This window comes from Physcomitrium patens, chromosome 11, assembly GCF_059467195.1.
Source record: "Physcomitrium patens ecotype Gransden chromosome 11, ASM5946719v1, whole genome shotgun sequence".
NCBI classification, from domain to species: domain Eukaryota; kingdom Viridiplantae; phylum Streptophyta; class Bryopsida; order Funariales; family Funariaceae; genus Physcomitrium; species Physcomitrium patens.
In genome coordinates this window covers 14,311,476-14,329,173 of record NC_143420.1, presented here as the reverse complement: position 1 = coordinate 14,329,173, position 17,698 = coordinate 14,311,476, and the positions used below count along the sequence as shown (strand labels likewise).

The window sequence follows — 17,698 nt, the reverse complement described above, 5'->3', positions numbered from 1 at the left end:
ATAATCACGTTTGCTTAATCATAATTTAAAACAAGTAGTTGTGATTAAAACTAAAAGAAAACAATTGAGTCCATCATTAGAATTCGATAATTTTTACAAATTAAAGCTTCTTCATTTCATCTGAACCAAAACATATTTTATATAAATGTAAATCAATAAAGGTGCAGAAAAGGAAAACTTTAATGCCATACTACAGTTACAAATAAATAAACCTTTTAATCGTTAATTATTTTAGCATGTTAGCATTTTATTTAAGTTTTTGTTTTGTTTTGTTTATTGTTATTTTTTTTATTTGTAAATCTCAAGAAATACATATATTTACAAAAAATATATAAAATAGTTATTATGTGATTAATATATGTTAATGTTCATAATTATTTTATATTTTATATTATTCTATGATGTTATCATAACAAAGGATTTGAGATTAGTATTGAATCTATTTTTTGAACAATACCTAAAGATACATAAATTTTAAGGAATATAATATTAATAATTAAAAAGATAAAGAATGGAAAATACATAATATTTGTATGCATTTGTTTCTATTATAGAAGACAATTCGGATATTATACAAAGAGACAAAAAAGAAAAAAAAAAAAAAAAAGAAAAAAAAGAAGGAAGGATTCACCATGAAGAATAAAATGGGAGGAACATGGAGAACTTGGGGAACATAGGAACTAAAAAATATGGGAAAATGAGAGAACATGGGAACAAGGGAACCATGAAAGATGAGAATAAGGGAATGGATAGAAGTGCCAAAGATTGCAATGCTCAATGACATGGATTTTTGCTAGTATATAAATATAAATTTAAAATAGACATATTATATTATTTTTTTTATAAATAAGTAGACTACTTTACAATTCATCTTATTTTTGTTGTCAAAGTTTAAGTTAGATTAAAAATAAAAATTGGTTATTTATTTAATTATAAATTATCAAATAGTTTTAAAAATATATTTTAATAGTAATCCAAAAAAATAAATAAAATATCATAGTTTAAAAATATATAATTTTTCAATCATGTGTATATATATATATATATATATATATATATATATTTTTTCTACTCTAAAAATTATAATTTTAACTTTAATTTATAGTAAATAAATTTATTAAATAATATTGAAAAATAAGTTTATGTGTAATATTTTAAAAATTTTAGATGATATTAAAATATGAAATTTATATATAATCACTGCTCTTATCTTCTTTTTTTCTTAAATATATTATTAAGATTATTTTATTCCTAATATATATACATATATATATATATATATATATATACATATATTTTTTATTAACTTATTTCTTTGACAAAATCAAGAGGAGATTAATGAGCAATATACGTGGCCATTAGGGGAAGTTGCATCAAAAGGGAAGCGAGGCTTATTGAACTTGGCCAAGAACAACTTTGGGCGTTCACAAGGAGGAGAACATGTCATTCATGGGAACTCAATGACGTTCCAATGTTCCATTCAAGAGAACGCTCCGACTTGCGTGTGTGAATCACGGTAACGGAACGCGAGGACGGAGACAGACTCTCCTTCCTCAAGCTCCTCTGGGGTCCTACACCCGCGGCGCTTCTTCCCTCTCCGCATCCGCCCGTTTTGCTGCTGCGTCATTCCCACTTCGCAGCCTTCATCGCCCGCGACATTGCCGCGAATCGGAGCGTCGTCATCGGGAAGGAACCAACACAGTGCCGTCATACACTTCGTATGCAGTGTTAAGTGGACTTTGCGCTGGCTGGAATGATCGCAGGGTGGAATTTTAGGGTGAGGTGTGGTTTGAAGCTGAGATGTCGTGAAGAGGATTAGGGATTGGAGGTTGCTTTTGAGTAGTGGGGGTTGTATTTAGGGAGAGAAAGAGGGCGGAGGGAGGTGAGAGAATCCTGGCATCATGTGGCACGAAGCGCGTCGTTCGGAGAAGAAGGTCCATGAAATAATGGACGCGGCACGAAGGCGGGCGCAGAAGAGAGCTATATTCTTGGCGAAGAGGAGAGTGGATCCGCAGCAGACGTTGCGAATAGTCGGGACTCGGTGCCGACTGCACCATGATGCTACCATTTATCAGGCGACGGAGGATCAGCAAGGATTAATTCCATGGAATGGGAAGGAGGACAACCTCATCGATCGTTTTGACGGGCGGGCGTTGCTGGATGTCATTCGGGAGTACAATTCTTCAGCCTTCCAGCATTTGCAGCGGGAGAAGACGGAAGAAGAAGACGAGCTTGAGGTGATGGTCAATTTTCAACGGTATCGGGATCTTATTAAGCAGCGGCGTAGGGGCCTGAGCGATAAGCAGGGTCTTGATGATGTGGAGCAGGAGCTGGAGGCAAGATCCACGGCCTTGATTGGAGGAGATAAGCAGCGGCCGATGGCAGCAGCGAAGCCCACGTATGGACAGGTCGGGTTTGCGTACGAGGGATCGGGCGGACCAGGGGCTGGAGCTTTGAAGGAGGAAGCTTTGCTTGCAGGGATTGGGGAGAGCGACAGTGATGAAGAAGCTGCGGAGGAAGAGGAAGGCAGCAGCAGTGAAGATAGTGAGGACGAGTTGATTGAGTCAATTGGACAGGATTATGGAGTGCAAAGATTCAATTCCTTGCTCAGCCTTGATCGGAAGTTGAAGGAGGAGGAAGGGCGGCAGAAAGAGTTAGTGAAAGGAGATCCAACAATGAGAAAGCTAAGCAGAAAGGAGCGTCGTAAAGTATCTCAGCAAGAAAGAGAGAGGGAAAAACAGGCTGTAAGGCAGCTAAGTAATCGACCTCTTCAGCATGATCCTTACAGGGAATTGAGGAAAAGTCCTACGTATGACTCTTATCAATCTTATCAAAGAAGAGATAGAGGAAGGTCTTCATCACATTCTCCCCTTAATTCGAGGTCCAGACTGGAACATCGTTATCACGATTCTGACTCATATGGCCGTGACCATCACCGTAGGAAGCGGAAAAATTCATGTGGTACCACTTCCACGATCGAGTATATTACCGAGTTTGGGGTTGAGGGAACTGCCAGTGAGCCGGTACGAAATATGGCTACCCCTGTATCACCCCCGCTGCATGATCTGGATGCTCCTCGTCATACGCTCCCATCAAGACGGATTCTCGAAGCTTTACACAGTGACCCAGCAGCAATTGCTGTTACGCCATCGGTCTCGGGACTATCTGCTACTGACTGGGATGCGCGGCAAAGAGAACGGGAATGGAAGGCCTCTGGTGTGTGTTCTTCCTCTGCACTTTCAAAGTTGAGTAAGGTCGCGACTCCTGGGTCAGCTACGCAGAAAACCTCTCAATCAAATGAAAAGTCTCAAGAAACTCCTCAAGAGCGTCTGAAACGAATCATGAATAAGCAGCTAAGCAAGCAAATTAAGAAGGATATAGTTTCAGAGGCAGGCAAGAGGAGAGAGCAGGAAAGGGAAAGACAAGAGAAGCTTGCTGAGACTCGCCGCATAGCACAACGCAGTAGACGTGGTCGCAGCAGAAGTCGAAGTCTCTCTCCAGTCAGGTATCGATACAGAAGCAGAAGCAGAAGCAGAAGTCCCATTCGGTCATATCCAAGATCATCGAGCGGTAGGAGTCGAAGCCGGAGCTATGTAAGGAGTTGAGTTTAGTCGACATGTGGAGTAGTGGGATCGAGTACCTTTTGTTTTCTCTCGTTGTCCACACTGAACTCCCACATGAACCACATTGAGCGTAGCTGGAGTTTCGAGCCACGTGAAGTATCTCCATTCCTCTTTCAACATGCTTGAAGTGGAGGATGACTTCGTGGCTTCCAACTCAACCATTTATTCAGACATTGTACATATGACTATGAATGTTCATCAGGGGAATACCCGCATTGAACTAGCATGACGCGCTTTAGCAAGCTGGCCTTGCTTTTCAGGCTCTATTCAGGAAGCAAACAAAAGTTTGTGAGTCGAACCAAGCATAAGTGTATACCTAGTGCTGCTGCTGCTGCTGCTGCGCATGGTTAAATTTTTGATCCGTAACTATCAGAACCAAGGACTATTTGCAGCAGACCACTTGGTTTTTCTCGTATTTACGCGCAGTATTGTCTCTCGCCAAGTGGTAGGTAGAGCTTGACACGCGTATTCATCGAGGCAAAACCTGCAGCAGCTTGGACTGTACTGCAGCAAACATTCGCTCTGCTGTGCAAATTCTGTCCCATAAGGGTCCGAACAATCAGATCATCGACAGGAATGTTTTGGGAGCCAAGCATGGTTCTGTTTTTGCAATCGTGACACTCTTCCCTTGCTGCCTCTCAAGCATGTTCAACAAGCAACCGTAAATGGTTCTTGTTCTCCTTGGAAATATCATTCCATCGAACCCCAACGGGTATCAAGAACCATATTTTATCACGATTCTCGGAATCCCAGCTGGAATCAGAGGAATTTCGATTTCGACCCACTTCGAAGAATCGAAGCAATTTCTCGAGGGATCTCTCAAGGCACCATCGATCCTCAGGTGTATGCGGTGTGGTGAGATGCTCTTCAAACAACGATGAGATTATCCAAACGGGAAAACTGCCAGCTATTTCGTCTTGTAGTGCTGATAGAAATCCATCCAGCCGATTGTCGGAGGAAATTAGCACAAATCGAAACCGGACATAGTAGGAAAATCCTGTAACGCTGCAAAATTCCTCTTCACGTGGGATCGGCTCCATGTTTCTGCCCAGACTTTAGGGCCCTGCCGAGCCCGGTGCTCTCGGTCGGATCCTACATATCTCCCACAACCCGGCCCGCAAAGATTCCTCTCCTGCCTCCAACTCACTTCCCTTCAAGCCAGCAGCAGTCCATGTAAATCCTCTGATCGAGCGATCGCCGTGGCGCACATGGTCCCATCGCTGCGCTGCCGCGTCGAACGCATGTCTGCGCTGCCATTAATGGATTCAGCGAGCGCGCGTTGTCCATGATGTTTGAAACTCGAAGCGGCGCAGGCTTGGAGGTGCAGCTCCATGCACTGATAATTTTATGTCTGTGGCGGAATGGAGTGTCTTAGGTGGCAGGCATTTGTTTTAGTCGATCGTAGAAGTGAACTTTTGTGATGAGTTGTCTGTATAGGTTAAATTGCGGTTTAAATGTGCTGAGATGGCTTACTTTGTCTTGCTTTTGGGGTGTTGGATTTGGGCGTAGTGTTACCGAGGGGATCTTTATCGGTCTGATGCTTGTGTATGGTCTATGTTTCCGATAATCACTAGAGTGCCTCGGTTCTTCAGCCGATCGCAACCTAATATTCAGCTTGATGGTGGAGCTTTTATCATCGTCGAAGTCTTTCACGCTCGGTGCCTTGTGTGGGCTGTTTTCCTCACAATTTGAGATGGTGGGGGTCGAAATCTTGTTTGTTGAAATGTTTCCCCCACACAAACTGGGATATTATTGAGAACTACAAGATTGTTGTTGTCTCTCAGCGTAGTAGCATTTGGATGGGCGACTTTTGCTCTTTTGTTCTCCCTGCTTTGGTTTCAACAGGGGGCTCTCAACGATTCCTCCCCTCTGTGGTTGCATTACTTTGGGGTGCTGCAGTCTTAGGTTCAGATTGCCGCCGAGTGCAGTCGGATAACGAGAGGTGAAACTTACGGCCAGACTGATGCGCTACGTATATCATTGCTGTTACACAAGGGTCCAAATACGTTATGATCGTTGCGAAATTCTTTCTATCGGCTTCTTTTTCTCAGCCATCTGTTGCTACCATCAGCATGCTCGGGATTACAATGGAAAGACAGTGGTGATACTCTGTTCTCTAGAAGCATGCGAGAACTTGCATAATTTGGCGTGATTGGAACCTATCTGTATATGCGAGCATGTTGTACACGTGATTCTGGTACGTACTTACGGTCGCACTTCTTTCACCCCACATAGGATCTTCGTGGAATGGTTGTACCATTCTGGCTCTTCGAGAACCTGGCGTTTGCGTTTGGTCGGTTGAAGCTTTCGTTGGAGAGATTTAATTCTGTTTGTTGGAATTAACGGCACTCAATCATGATGTGTGCACATTCATAGTCCATCTGTGTCGACTGCTGAAGCCCAAGGGACTAGGGTGTTAGCAGAATATCCCCGTGGTGTTAGGACGGTACTTTGTACTACTTGGAGGTAGATAGTACAACTAGCGGTCTCGGTGGACCTTGTGAGTGGGTTCTGGAAGTGGACAGATTGACGACGTGATCTGAGAGTACGTCACTCATCTCCCGTTTTCCTTTCAGCTGCTCAGCGATACCGCCAACTCAGACACGAGCTTCATAAATATTCAAGTTTTCGAAAGACTTGGGGAAAATGACGTATAAAAGAGGATTTGCACTATGATCCATAACTTTTCACGTGCAACTAATTTTTGGACCTTGTAAACCTGTCGTGATATGTAATTTCGCCTAGTCTTCATATGAGAGATGGAAGATTGCGAGAAAGGATCTGAACGCAATGAAGCTGTTGTATTCTGCCTGCTGTGCTGCTGAGGGAGACAATGCATTTGAGAGCTTGTATGCTATTGTAGTGTGTCTCTGGTGTAGGTTTCGGCGTGTGCAGATTTTTACGCTTTTAGTGCCCAGAGGCTTTTGTGATTGTATCGGCAGATCGGATTTTAAATTTAACAGAGGCATTTGTTGATGGGTATGTTCCAGGTAGATTGGTCATGAGGCTTTGCCCTCGAGCGCCATGGCACCTCGCGTGCATTCAACAAGTGAAGAATATCGAGCTTTAGTGGATAAAGCTTATAACAAGTTCGCGAGACTTCGAGAATTTCCTGCATACGGGCGCAACAAATGGGACTTCTACTTCCACAAAGCTTTCCAGGTTTCGTAGCAAGTTTGTAAAGATGCCCACTGTATTGCAGGCAACTATTTTGTCTTGATGATTATATTCCAAGCAATCGTTTACGTATTCTGTAGTTGGGGGCTCTTGTCTGGCTACGGATTTGACAGTACCCGACGGGATCTTTTTATCATCGTAAAATATTCAAGTTTTATCTGATTGTATAGAGATGATTTGTTTCTTCGAAGTCATTTCTCCTCAGCTTGTGATAAATGAGATCCGCTGATAAAGCTGATCCAATAAAATCCTTCCCAACAATGCATGTATATGCAGTATCTTGACTTGATTGCTGGAACCATGTGAGATTACAGGTGTACTCTAAGCTATGGAAGTTTCAGCAAGACAATCGGGTAAAATTGTTGGAGATGGGGTTGAAACGTTGGGAAATTGGAGAAATTGCATCCCGCATAGGGCAGTTGTACTACAATTACTATCTTCGCACTAGTGACTCCAAATTCCTTATCGAATCGTATATATTTTACCAAGCCATTCAGAGCCGAGAATATTTTAAGGAACTTGACAAAGATGCGGCGCTTGCAAACAAACAACTTAGATATACTGCTCGCTTCATCGTCATTTGTCTTCTTCTCAATCGCAGGGAGACTGTCCAACTTCTTGTGCGCCAACTTCGGTCCCTTGTAGACGAATATGCTCGAACTTTTAGTGAGGTCAGTGGATTATAAAACATTGTGCCTCCCTTCAGCTGCACAAATTTTAGGTTCTGAATTGAAATTTGTCTTGGTTCCCTGCAAAGTCCTGCCACCAAGTCTTCTGCTACACAGCTTGGAAGTTCTAGAATGAGGTTATTTTCTTAATGTCATAGCGATAAAAAGTAAAGCACTTCAGGCGTGCATTTGTTGCTGACAGCGGGAATGGTGCTGGAAACATTTTTCAGGGTACAGATGCTAAGGATTGGAAGATAGTGGTTCAGGAAATTGGGCGTTTTATGAAAGCCGATGGTGCTTGTGAAACGAGCAGATCTTTACGATACTGTCTTCTTTACGATCCTCATCCGTCTATAATTTCGTCGGTCCACAAAGTTGAGGGAAAGAAGCCTTTGCACCTGAAGGATTCAATACTTGCAAGCTATTATCACCACGAGGTAAGGATTCACTTTCCCATCTCCCTATTTGTCCCCCAGCCATCTTTTGGAGATGATCATGTCACACATATTTTTACTAAGTACCAGCAGTCTCTGAATCTACGAAGCTCGTGTAAAGTTTTCTTTTGGCTGATACTAGTTAATACTGTAACAAGGATTATCATTGTAATTAGGGAGATGGCCTTGTGCGTATGCCAGGTGAAATTCAGTGAGCTGACACTGGATACATTCAGAATGCTACAAGCTCTTGAATGGGAGCCAAGTGGATCACTATTTAAGGCGCGTACTGATTCATCCATGGGAATTGGAGCCTCTGGCGGAATTGGAGTGTCGGAGGACATTTCCGATCCGAGTTTGCCGCCGAATCCTCACAAATATATTCTTTACCGACCTACAGTACAAGAATTGCTTCTGGTGGGTTTATTGTTTCTCAATTTTCCCCAAAAGAGTATATTGAAAGCGCAAGGAACTCTCTTGTTACTTGTACCTCTTTCCTAGTGTCTATGGCGATTTAACATGTAACATTACAGTTCTTATAATCTCATGGTTAACTCAGACGTCAATACTTCATTGTGCTCTCCGATACCAGGTTTTGGCTACTGCTTGTGATGAGCTTCCTTGTGATGGAATCGCTCTTCTTTACATTTCGGCCTCTGGTGAGTGGAGCTCTGAATCTGACTATATCATTGTATTTTATTTGTATTAACTTCTTCGGTCAACGTCTGTCAAGCCTCTAAGTCTGTCCTTGTTCATTGGTGATTGTAGGAAGGTCAGGTCGTAGTCTTTCGATGAGCATGTCAACTCAGGATTTGGGAGAAGCTCCTCAACCATCAAAGAAAGGAGTCGTTTCTCTCACGCCTACTTTGAGCTTGAAGAATGCAAATTCTTATGTTCCACACACCGAAGTAATCCCTGATGCTGAGATAGCAGTAGTGGATGAATTTGAGAAAACACCCAGTACAGCCACCAACACGAAAGAAATACGAGCGAAATATTCACCATCAGAACCTCGGGGAGTCGGATCTCCTGGTTTATGGCTTGGATCCAAGAGGAGTCCAGGTAGGATATTAGACTGTGCCCTTAGTTTCATGACATTTCTTTCAGTTTGCAGATAATGATTTCAATCGTATCGTAGCTGACAGGGTTATCTGATCACAGTAATTTTGAATACACAGGTTTCAACTTTCTTTATCCAATTGACATCCTCCCATTCACACGGCGGCCTTTGTTCATCATAATTGATAGCGCCAATAGCTTTGTATTTGAGGTAGTGTCACAACAATTTTCATGTCTAGGCCTTTATTATCGTGTATTTTTTTTTTTTTTTATCATCTACATGGTTTCATATTTGAATTCCATTTTGATGCCTGTTGGTTCTTGTACATAAGAATACTGTACTTACTACTACATAAGGAGTGAACTTTCCTGTCATTCACAGTCCATTATAGGAGAAGAAAGAGGAGAACAAGCAATACTGCTGCTATCTCCTAGCCTGGTGGGTTTGGAAGATGAAGGCGCAACTTCGACATATTCTTCATCTAAGAGCAGCGGCAACATGTTTACATTCTTTCTTACTGCCCCACTGCTTGCATTCTGCCGAGTAATCCAGTCTTCCAGCAAGAACATGTCAAAGGTAATGAATCTTTGTCGCAACCGCGTCTTGACATGCATAAGTTGCACTTTATTCGCATCTTTGAGGATTGAATCAGGTTTGAACCCTCGTCAGATTCATCAGCCCATGGTTTTTCGGCGTTAACATTCATGGTCTAATACAAGGATGTTGTCGAATAATGCGTACAAGAAATACCATGCGCAGGGAAATTTTGAGCAGACCGAGAGACTGTTTGCCACACTTATTGCTGAATGGGGTAACGTCTTAGACTCGGCGATGATTGACCCTGCTTGGGCAAGGATACTCGGAGATCCGTTTTTGCGTCAATTAACTTGCAGGTATAAACTTGCTATGGTTTGCTACAGTTTCTCTTCTACGACAATGTTTACTTTAATGACGTCGTCCTTTTAATCATGCCAGGGAATTTGATCTTGTTGAGTTTCACAATTTTCAGGTTCATATTTTGTCGCGCAGTGTTTGGTCTCCATTCAAAATATCGAGACAAACCTGAACACATGCCTCGATGCTATCCGCCTCTACCAGATGAGCTCCTCCCTACGTCGAAAGTAGTGGAAATGGTAATCTATCTGATGGCAACCAAGTTCGGAGCTTTGGATCAATTCGATGGCAAACTAAGCAACACTAAGAACGCTGACTGCTTGAGTGGATTGTTTAAGGATGAGGCAACTACAACTGGTGAAGACTTTTCAACAGGAGAAGCGAGTGAGGAAGAACATTCTGATGACAGATACCCTAATGATCTTTCCTGAAGCCATTTTCCTCATCTTCCTGGATTTTACGCTCTCACGCCGTCAACATTCTCTGGCTCGTAAGGTCTTCCTGTTACATAAGCACATGTCTGATTTAGTCCTTTGTAGCGTTTGTGCTTCCATTTCAGGCTGAGCACAATATGCAGCTCAGGTTGCATGGCTCATATACAAAATAGTTGATATCCATTTTTATCAGGACCAAAGTTACAATGTTCCTTGCAGTAACTGGGTTGTACTGGAATATGGCACAGTCTGCGCATTCATGATGTGAGATGAGTGTTTGAATGCACTTCAGTGCGCAATTAAACGTAATCCATTCGCATTTCAAATTCTTCTGAATAGAAATGGTGGATTCCATCGTTGTTTAGAATGCTTCCTTCTGTTTTGAGAAACCAAGGTCGAGTATCGTAATGTCTTCGTTAAGGAGAAGTCTTCACTGAGGCTGGAATGGGAGTGGCACTTAGTGTTTCATGCGATCCCCATGAAGGCCTAGATCATGGCCTAACCGAGATTACAATTGGAACCTAACTGGCAGGTCTTTATGCAACAAGCTGTCAATGATGCTTGTTTCAATTTCTGTTATGTAAACTTTTACAAGTATCACCGTTCAAGCATTATTATCCCATGATATTTACAATTGGTTGGTTGTCTATGAGCTGCTCACATCTCATGTAAATGCCTAATATCTGTGTCTTAAGGCATGCATGGATTAGAGGCAAATGAAGTAAAAAAGTCAATGTGTGAGCTTGGATATATGTTTTGCAAAATTGCATTACATTGGAGTGAATATCAATCCCCAATTTGTAATGGTGTGTCGATAGAATAATTAGAAACACTTGTGATTCATTATCTGTACTTTTAAATTTATATTTTCCAAAAGTATTGTTTATCATTATGAAGATGTTAAAAGTAATTTTCTTCAAGTTGACACACTAAAAGTCTTGGTCATCCTTGTAAACAAATGCTAGAATAAATACCATTTTCTACCATTCTAAATCAAAATTTGATGTTGGCTTCATACAAAAATAATAGTAAATATAAGTAGGAAATAGCTACTGAATAATATACCAAATAATCAACACAATGATCATAGTTAAAATAATGCTGTATGACAAATTAGGTTTTAAACTTTGAGTAATTTCTTTGACAAGATACTGAGTAATTTCCCAAGTATATGTAGGTATTACTTATTATTGGAGTCATATTTAACAGGTTACAATCAATATGTTTTCGTGTGTTCAAAATCCCCTTACAAATAGTCATGCGTTTTTACTTTGCATGAAAAGACAACCTGTTCTCGTCTTTTCATCACAAAAAAACATCTATGAACCAACAATATCAGTGAAAGTATTGTTGTTGAGATAAATCTAACAAACAAATACACAAAACAACACAATGAAATTATGAACAAGCATATTTCAAGGTTCTCAAACAAGGAAACTTACCCAAGAGAAATACTCCACCGAGGATACATTATTCAGGAAAAATACATTATTGGGGATGGGAGGTAATTGATTGGTATGATGGAAAAACATTATTTGTACTTTTTAAGTATACCAATATTTCAACTTTTTACGTCGCGTCAAATCACAAATTAATCATAATACGTGCAAACTGGCGTTCTGTATAAATATTTGGCAACCTAACATAGAAAGGTGCAAATTTCAGACCCATACCTAGGTCTTTCGTCAACTGGATTACTCAGTGAATTGCTCACATGACAGATTGTGTACAACGACAAAAGTAGGTGAAAGATTTTCACATTTCAGGTACCAAGAAATGAAAATCATACAGTTCCTTCTTTGACTCGAACTGCAATGCCAAACATCTTTCGCGAATTATAAGCAGAATATAAAGTCGAAATCCTGAATTATGATCCTTTCTTCCAAAACAAGCATTTGGCTGAAGCCTTCACCAATGCCTGAAATAGCTCTCTTAAGGCTACTGCCATTCCACGTATTGTTGCATTTTGATTCCGTGCCTGCCTGCTGCAAATTACTCTGTAGAGAGTGTTCTATCTTGAGCTGTAGTGATGAGGTCACTGATCCTCAACCAAGGACGGCATTTTACCACGTTCGGTGGTTCAACCTTAGCATCCTTTCTGATAACCAGCGAGCCTGCATAATGATAAATACGTAACTCCAATGTCGTGCATGTACAGCCAAGCAAATGAACGAAACATCGCTAATGGATCCTTCCAAAAGAGTTTTAAAATATAATCTGCAGTAAGTTATCAGATCTGGTTGCACTTGTCATTCACCTCTGCGTAGCTTCCAGAGAGATAGAGCCATCAAGTGGAGTCGCAGTATCTCCAAACATTCCACCATGGGATGGAAGTAAACCTTTCATATTGTTCAGATCCATATTCTTGCTATATGATTCCACAATACCATCGTCCACCAGTTTGATTAACTTGGCTTGTGCTCTGTCACAACAACCACAACATGATATGAACACTTAACTTTCCAACATTAAATGTGAAGTTGTTAAAGTGAGGCACACAAAACTGGGTCAAAATTTCTATGAAACCAAGCACTATGCATGGATCCGAGACAACAAAGACAGTAAAACAAGCTAACGATTGAGAGTATAGAAAAATGATATTTTTACTTCTTCAGTTCGTCTTGCGCACGAACAAACACTTTGTACACTTTCACGAGCTTCCGCGTCCTTGAAGTTATCCTGAAATGACACCCCAATCCCGTGTTTATTTGATTGTAAGAACCACTATTCTTTCAACTACTACGCCAACTGCGTTAAAACCATAAAGTAAAAAAATACATATAAAACATAAAAAACAGTCTTCATCAAGTCTATGCAAAGAAGAAATACTCGATTATATTTTTCAATATAAAGATGTATTATCTATGCTCATCTAAATTTCACAATCACTACCTTAATCATCTGAAGAATTTACACATATTCACACGCACCAAATAAACTATCTTAAAAAGAAGCAAGTGCTTCGTTCAAGGAAAGCCAGTGGAGTGGCTCCAGTTAGCAAGTGAAAACTCCATTAAATAAGGAAAGAACAAGCCAAACGTATAAGAAAAATGAGGTTCAACACTGTACTCCTTCAAATGTGTCCATAAGTAACGAACACTTCAAAAGCGGATTGTGGAAGTGTATGCATGAACTCTTGTTCCAAAGATACACCGGGTTTAGAAAGATACCCCTTACAATCTTCTTGCACTCCGGCTACTCTCTCATTTAGTGTTGTAACTTTCTCATTTAACTCTGAGGTCTCATTTTTCTTGCTCTCCAATACAAGCTGCAAACCAGCAAGCACAAAAATATAACGTCTTAGAGCCAACATATTCCAAAATGTCAAAATAGCTGCTGCAGGTATTGTATCCCGAGCAGATCGTTACGAAAACAAGTCACTGTTCTACAAACGTCCACATTATATATATTCCACTACTACAGCAAAATACAGATGTAATTGACAAGGTTTTTCCATCTCAAAGACGTTGAACCAAAAATGTTGTAACAGCTCCATTACCTCAAGCTTGGTCTTCTCATCCACTAAAACTTTATTATCATCCTTCACTTCCGCCAACTGCATCGCGCATTTTTCAGCAATTAGACCTCTTGAGATACAAAAACGTCAAGGTTGATAAGACCCACCGTCATGTGTAATTCCTCACTTACTATGCCACTTTGTTATGCAGGGAAGATTACAAATTTGCTTTGGGGCTACGTCGACCATCAATAAAGCCAAGTGAAAGGGCTATACAAGAGGCTATGGTGGGCACCCAAAAGCTTGCTTAGGTTGTGCATACACAGAGTTCAAATACAACAATATGGTTCATTCCATATCTGCATAGGTTTTGAATCTGCAACAACATCAGCTTGAAGAAAATTCACCCCGTAAAGCTTAGAACGCTTCCTATCCACCATACTTGATCAAATATGACAATCCAGCGTTATGGCCATTCTCTTCGATAATTAAGCACCACAACAAAACGTAGCTCCACGGCTTGATCCAAAACAAGATGTCAAACTCATCCAAATGCAGAGAGCATAGACGAAGAAGTGAAATTTTAATTGAGAAAACACCTGCTCCTCAAGGGAGTCACGCATATGTGATGCTTCCTTTGCAGATTGAGATTTTACATCTTTGTCAGCACCAGGACTATCAGTTCCGAGGTCCTCAGCTGAGACATCGCTTAAATGCGGTTCATTCGCTTCTATACGTGCGGTCTTGATGTCCCTCCTAGAACAGTTCCACATCATAATTAAGCGAAATATTTATGATAGCGAAATGTGTTATTCCTCATTTCGAATTTTTATGCCTAATAAAATTGAGATCTGTCAATAGCAACGTAACATTATCCATTACATCCCAGGATTATGAGAACAGCTGGCTCATGATACCAAATTTCACGGGCATTAACATTGGATGCAATTATCTACCCAAAAAGTACACGCAATGGGAAACCAAGAGTACTTTGACACCAATGTTTGCATCCAAGGTTTTTGACACCAAACTTCTTGTCCAAAAACTGTGAAAAACAATATAGCATGATCCTCTTAAGACATTGTTTTAATTTTCCACCTACCACGACGTCGAAATTAAACAGAGAGGAGCTATAGAGCTCTGTATGGTACACAAATGAACTTCAAAATTGATGCAGTCATGGCTACAGTAAACCCAGGCTCAAAACATGACTAAGCGCAACATCTGAGTAAGATAAGAACTAAAAGGAGAAGACTATGCAAGCAAGTTGAACCAAGCCAACAATAGATGGAAGTTTCTACATAAACTTGCAGGACAAAGTAGTCCCTTTTAGTGTAAGAAATAAAGTATGGGTGCTTGTGATTATAATGCTACCTTCTAAACTCGGATGGCTCCGGAGCAGTAAGAGATCTACTTCTCCTACGCTTTGCCGGTGATCGACAATAATCTGCCCTACGACACATTGCCCACCAGGCACGCTAGTGAGGACGAAATAGATTGAGCATAAATTCAAATATCACACCTTCATGCACTAAAATCCCGCCCACCAAAGCACGTTAGACTGTTGAAAAACAATCCCGGTAGATAGTAATGGAGAAGAATACCAACAACCGTATCTGATTGAAAATGTCCCACAGATCCGTACCTTGAGCAATGAAACATCACAAGACGGCGTACTCGCCAAAGTTATTGTCAGACACGAAAGCATAGCGAGATATCAAAACAAATGAGGTGAGCTTACCGCTGTCTTGGAAAGGTGACCCCCGGAATCCTCGACCTCTTCTTTCTTGGCTGTGGGATCGCCGCAACTGACTCAAAGGGGACTCCCTCTCAAATCGAGACCTCAAACCGACTGAACGAGAATCAGGGTGTCCTAAACATGATCAACACACGTCAAACTACGCCTTCATCCAATTCATAACCCTTATAAATTGTTCTGCGAAAATGAGATTATGACAAGTTTCAAGGACTTAATGAAAACAGGCTTACCAATAGAGGTGAAAATGACAAGAATGAATTATATAATGTGAAACCTCCATGCTCTTACGATGTAAAGCCACCTTCCATAATAAAACTCCTCAAAGCCCAAATATTGGATATAGTGAATACCAAACAAGCTGGGAGGAGATAAAAAATAATAATCACCCATGTAATTGCGTCGTCGGGTCCTTTTAGATACACGGCCTGACATAGACTTCTGACAAAGAGTGACTTCCAGAATGGGAAACGAATATAACAACCAATAGGAAAAAACGAAATCTTCATAATCTTAGCCCCTCCTTGCAAACATACATACCCGCAGCAACCGTGAGACAAGTATTTCAAAGTACACTTCAGGCGTTGTTGCAGAAATTTCTTACAAAGTCGCTGGAATATCGAAGCCTACTCAGGTACTTATGGCTCAATATTCTGTTGGATCTGTTCTCGAAGGAATCTACGAGGATTTCATAAATTCAACGATGGTCTACCAATTATTGTTCCGAAGATTTCACTATTAGTAAGCCTGTTACCAGAATATGCAATCTTGCTTATGTTCATAAAATATCCGAGAATATACTTGAACTTTTTGGCCACCGTGAAGCTATTTACAGAGTCGCAGACATTCATCGCGAACATGCCCATCTGATGACGACCTAGAAGTTATAAGGTAGGAATCTGATAAGACAAGCAGCCTCACCAGACAATCGCCGAAGTTCAGCATTCCCATGAGCGAAAGAGCAGCTCTGACGCGGACACGATCCTCGAGAGAACAATGTACACAATTTCGTCTTGTACAAATCAAGGTCCCTGCCGAAAGCCATATTCCGCGTACAAAAACCCAGCTCCCTCACACGTTACGCCTCACAAAATATTCCGCCGCAGAAGAACTTCCACTTAATATTCCTTGATACAGACACCGTCATACAGTCCAAATTTCAACTGCGCAACGTATCACATGCTGCACCTCCTCTTCTGAAACACAATTCAAAAACATAAAAATAAAACAAAACAAAACAACTTGTAACAATTCCTAATTCAAAACTCCAGGCTCCAACACCGCACCATAATTCGGAAAGAAAAAAACAAAACAAAACAACACCACGACTAAAATCCACAACGCAAAAACACAAACTCACTATACATCACAAATCCTCGTATACGTCCGCCACAGTTAACCACACAGCGCCTTCCTTCTCAACACCGCACAACCAAAGTCACAAGTGTCGGTAATCACTCCCCCTAATACAATCCCCCGCCGCGGGCAACAACTAACCCCACGTATAGACGTAAAAAGACTCAAACGAAAGCGGAGAAGCTCCAGACGAACCTGAAAGCGGCAAACAGCACAACAACGACGATAGATGCAAGAAATTTGAGCCAAAGTCTCGATTCATATCACGCATCACTAGCAACGCCGAGACAACGAAGATTACACTCACTGGCCTGGAGCAGCAGGCAGAAGAAGAAATACAGGCCTCGTGCCCGCCCCGCCTGCCCCGTCTGCCCGTCCACCGGCTAGCACCGGTTCCCTTATGCCAGTTCAACCCTAGGACTGGTATCCCTGGCTACGTTCCCACCTTGCGAACCATCTTGGGAACCGTCTTGATGCTTCCCCCCCTCGATGATGCGGCCACCCGGCCTGACCCCGTCCACTCCCCCGCTCTTGCTCCGTCCGTCCGTCCGTTCGTTCGTCCGTTTTTCGTCTATTCGTTCGTCAGTATCCCCCCATGGTCCCTTTGTGTAATAGTTGGACATGGATGAACAAATATTTTGTGCTTTTGCACGTAAAGTCTTATGGATTTGCTTTTCAATAAATTAAAAAATTGAAGTCTAAAAGTTGGAGATGTGAAGTTTTAAATATCGCACAATTCAATTGTATGCAAGACATTTGATAATTAACATTAACAAGTTAGCGACAAAAAGTTATATTATTTTATATATTGGAATTTAAATCAGAATATTAATAGTATT

The 17,698-nt window shown here is 41.2% G+C and overlaps 3 protein-coding genes and 1 long non-coding RNA gene across 12 annotated transcripts; 2 read left to right on the top strand and 2 right to left on the bottom strand.

Annotated features, from left to right (window-relative positions):
- Nucleotides 1-1,649: 1,649 nt before the first annotated feature.
- LOC112288701 (uncharacterized) lies at nt 1,650-3,847 on the top strand. Its single transcript, XM_024533182.3, has one exon. The coding sequence runs from the start codon at nt 1,902-1,904 to the stop codon at nt 3,603-3,605; it is 1,704 nt and encodes a 567-aa protein (XP_024388950.1). The 5' UTR covers nt 1,650-1,901; the 3' UTR covers nt 3,606-3,847.
- Nucleotides 3,848-4,655: 808 nt separating this feature from the next.
- LOC112288700 (uncharacterized) lies at nt 4,656-10,924 on the top strand. Of its 7 annotated transcripts, XM_090254368.1 has the most exons (12): nt 4,656-4,944; nt 6,614-6,785; nt 7,115-7,471; nt 7,699-7,905; nt 8,104-8,319; nt 8,495-8,561; nt 8,671-8,964; nt 9,081-9,172; nt 9,344-9,538; nt 9,722-9,855; nt 9,972-10,095; nt 10,195-10,616. In XM_090254368.1, exons 2-12 carry the CDS (start codon nt 6,648-6,650, stop codon nt 10,285-10,287), a joined length of 1,917 nt encoding a protein of 638 aa, XP_090110494.1. In that variant the 5' UTR covers nt 4,656-4,944; nt 6,614-6,647; the 3' UTR covers nt 10,288-10,616. The 7 variants fall into 7 exon arrangements, with proteins under 7 accessions (XP_090110494.1, XP_024388945.1, XP_024388947.1 ...); XM_024533177.3 differs by having other exon boundaries at nt 9,972-10,924; XM_024533179.3 differs by lacking the exon at nt 4,656-4,944 and adding an exon at nt 5,703-5,820 and having other exon boundaries at nt 9,972-10,924.
- Nucleotides 9,965-11,853, bottom strand: LOC149988161 (uncharacterized). Its single transcript, XR_016505581.1, has 2 exons — nt 11,733-11,853; nt 9,965-11,609 (listed from the first exon to the last, which is right to left on the bottom strand). It is a non-coding gene; the product is annotated as an uncharacterized LOC149988161 (long non-coding RNA).
- Nucleotides 11,854-12,031: 178 nt separating this feature from the next.
- LOC112288702 (zinc finger CCCH domain-containing protein 13) lies at nt 12,032-17,154 on the bottom strand. 3 transcript variants are annotated; one of them, XM_090254369.1, is made up of 11 exons: nt 17,055-17,154; nt 16,864-16,917; nt 16,425-16,699; nt 15,489-15,620; nt 15,122-15,194; nt 14,347-14,503; nt 13,790-13,846; nt 13,461-13,558; nt 12,898-12,969; nt 12,548-12,712; nt 12,032-12,404 (listed from the first exon to the last, which is right to left on the bottom strand). In XM_090254369.1, the coding sequence occupies exons 3-11, from the start codon at nt 16,546-16,548 to the stop codon at nt 12,377-12,379; spliced, it is 906 nt and encodes a 301-aa protein (XP_090110495.1). In that variant the 5' UTR covers nt 16,549-16,699; nt 16,864-16,917; nt 17,055-17,154; the 3' UTR covers nt 12,032-12,376. The 3 variants fall into 3 exon arrangements, with proteins under 3 accessions (XP_090110495.1, XP_024388951.1, XP_090110496.1); XM_024533183.3 differs by lacking the exon at nt 16,864-16,917; XM_090254370.1 differs by lacking the exon at nt 16,864-16,917 and having other exon boundaries at nt 16,425-16,696.
- Nucleotides 17,155-17,698: the final 544 nt, after the last annotated feature.